Source organism: Aptenodytes forsteri, unplaced genomic scaffold (assembly GCF_000699145.1).
Source record: "Aptenodytes forsteri isolate BGI_AS27 unplaced genomic scaffold, ASM69914v1 Scaffold485, whole genome shotgun sequence".
Taxonomy (NCBI): Eukaryota; Metazoa; Chordata; class Aves; order Sphenisciformes; family Spheniscidae; genus Aptenodytes; species Aptenodytes forsteri.
Genome location: NW_008795525.1, coordinates 156,490 through 158,144, shown reverse-complemented (window position 1 = coordinate 158,144; position 1,655 = coordinate 156,490). Strand labels below are relative to the sequence as shown.

The 1,655-nt window shown below is 67.3% G+C and overlaps 2 protein-coding genes across 2 annotated transcripts in view; one reads left to right on the top strand and one right to left on the bottom strand.

Moving 5' to 3' along the window:
• Positions 1–25: 25 nt before the first annotated feature.
• Positions 26–1,655, bottom strand: part of RRP8 (ribosomal RNA processing 8, methyltransferase, homolog (yeast)) — a 4,554-nt gene continuing 2,924 nt past the window's right edge. The window contains exons 2-5 of the mRNA XM_009281988.1: positions 1,227–1,648; positions 964–1,093; positions 501–607; positions 26–359 (exon numbers count right to left, since the gene is read on the bottom strand). Of these exons, the coding sequence (XP_009280263.1) occupies positions 26–359; positions 501–607; positions 964–1,093; positions 1,227–1,648 (993 nt within the window). The remainder of the gene's footprint in view (positions 360–500; positions 608–963; positions 1,094–1,226; positions 1,649–1,655) is intronic.
• Positions 1,232–1,655, top strand: part of ILK (integrin linked kinase) — a 9,672-nt gene continuing 9,248 nt past the window's right edge. Inside the window, exon 1 of the mRNA XM_009281976.1 lies at positions 1,232–1,237. The gene's annotated coding sequence lies outside the window, so the exon portion shown is untranslated. The remainder of the gene's footprint in view (positions 1,238–1,655) is intronic.

The window sequence follows — 1,655 nt, the reverse complement described above, 5'->3', positions numbered from 1 at the left end:
GGCCCTAGGTCCCCCAGACCCCGTTTCAGACCCCAGCTCCACAGACCCCAGCTCCACAGCCCCCAGGTCCCCCAAACCCCCATATGCTGTCACCACCCCCAGGCCAGCTCCCCGCCAGCACCAGGCTGAGCTGTACTGCCCTGCCCTGCTGCCAGAGCAGGAAGGGTGGTCTCTGGCTGCCAGGGACCACGGGCTCCTTCTCGGGGCTCCCTGGTTCCCGGGGGCCCAGTGCACCCAGCACAGGGCACACCTGAGGACACACCTTGGAGACACTTTTGAAGCCCAGTTGAGCCATGGCATTCACGAAGGCTCGGATGTCCTCGAAGCGGCTGGCCACCTCAGCCACCATCAGGGTACCCCTGCGGAACACCCCAGCCCTGAGCGGCGGCAGCGCAGGCACCTCCGCTCCTCACTGCCCACCCAAAGGCCAGCGCACGCCTCCCAGTCTCACCCCGATGCCTCCTGCCCCTCACCAGCCTGGCACACACGTCTCTGCCTACCCCTGCTTCAGCACGCGGTTGGCCTCTTCCAGGATCTCCTGCAGGTTGGTGCCCATCAGTGCCAGGCAGAACACCGCAACGTCCACCGACTCAGCCGCCAAAGGCACCTGCCAGACACCAACCAGGACGCCCGCCCCAGGAGGAGGATGGCGATGGGGCTGGGGCAGCCCTTCCACGCTTCGCCGCTCCCCAGGCTCTTGGATTCAACTAAGCATCTTCTCTGGGGAGCCCGCAGACATGTGCTCCCTCCCACACACAGGACCCTCAGGATCCCTGACCACCCTCCCCTGCCCCCTCAATCGCCACCCCAACCCACGCCCCTGCAACCTGCCAGGCAGCATCAAGCCCACCCCACCAGCCCCCACCAACATCCTGGTGGGTGCGGTGCGCGCATTGCCGATGCCCCCCCCTCCCGTTGCCGCCCCTCCCCCCATCCCCTCCATGCGCCGCCCGTCCCCCCTACCTTGGCCATGTCGCAGACGGTGACCAGTGGGCTGAGAGGCACCAGGTCAAAGGAGTGAACCTTGTTCTTGATGCTGCTTGCAATCTTGCAGTCACCACACCCAAAATCCGCCACCACCAGTGAGGCTGGCCTGGGGGGGGGGAGCGGAGGCTCAGCAGGCTCAGAACACCCCTTCCCCCTCGCCCCACCACCTCAGCGGGTCCCCGCACCCAGAGGTGGCCCTGGGCTCAGCTCTCCAGCACTCCCCGGTTCTGCCCGCTCACCGCCGCCGCAGGTAGCGGACGATGCGATGCACAGGGTTCTCCGGCCAGCGCCCCACTTGCTGAGCAAAGCCACGGTGGTAGATTTCGAATGCTTCAGGGTCGCTCTGGAAGAGCTGTGCTGCTTCCTGGCTGGTGGATGTGTAGAGTTGCTGGTTGATGTACCGGAACCGGGCGGCCAGGAGCCGCTCCTCCATCCGTGCACGCAGGGCTGCCGACCGTCCCAAAGGAGCCGCTTCCAGGCTGGGAAGCTCCGGGGCGCTCGGTCCCGTGCCCGCCTGCCCATCCACGCCCTGCTCCCCTCCAGGTCCCGCCTGGAGCTTGCTCTTCTGGCGCCGCTTATTCTTCTGCTTGTTTCTCCACTGCCTCCTGCTCAGCCTCTGCACCGGCTCCCCGGCCGCAGCCCCCGTCCCCAGCGCCCCGGGCTCCGCG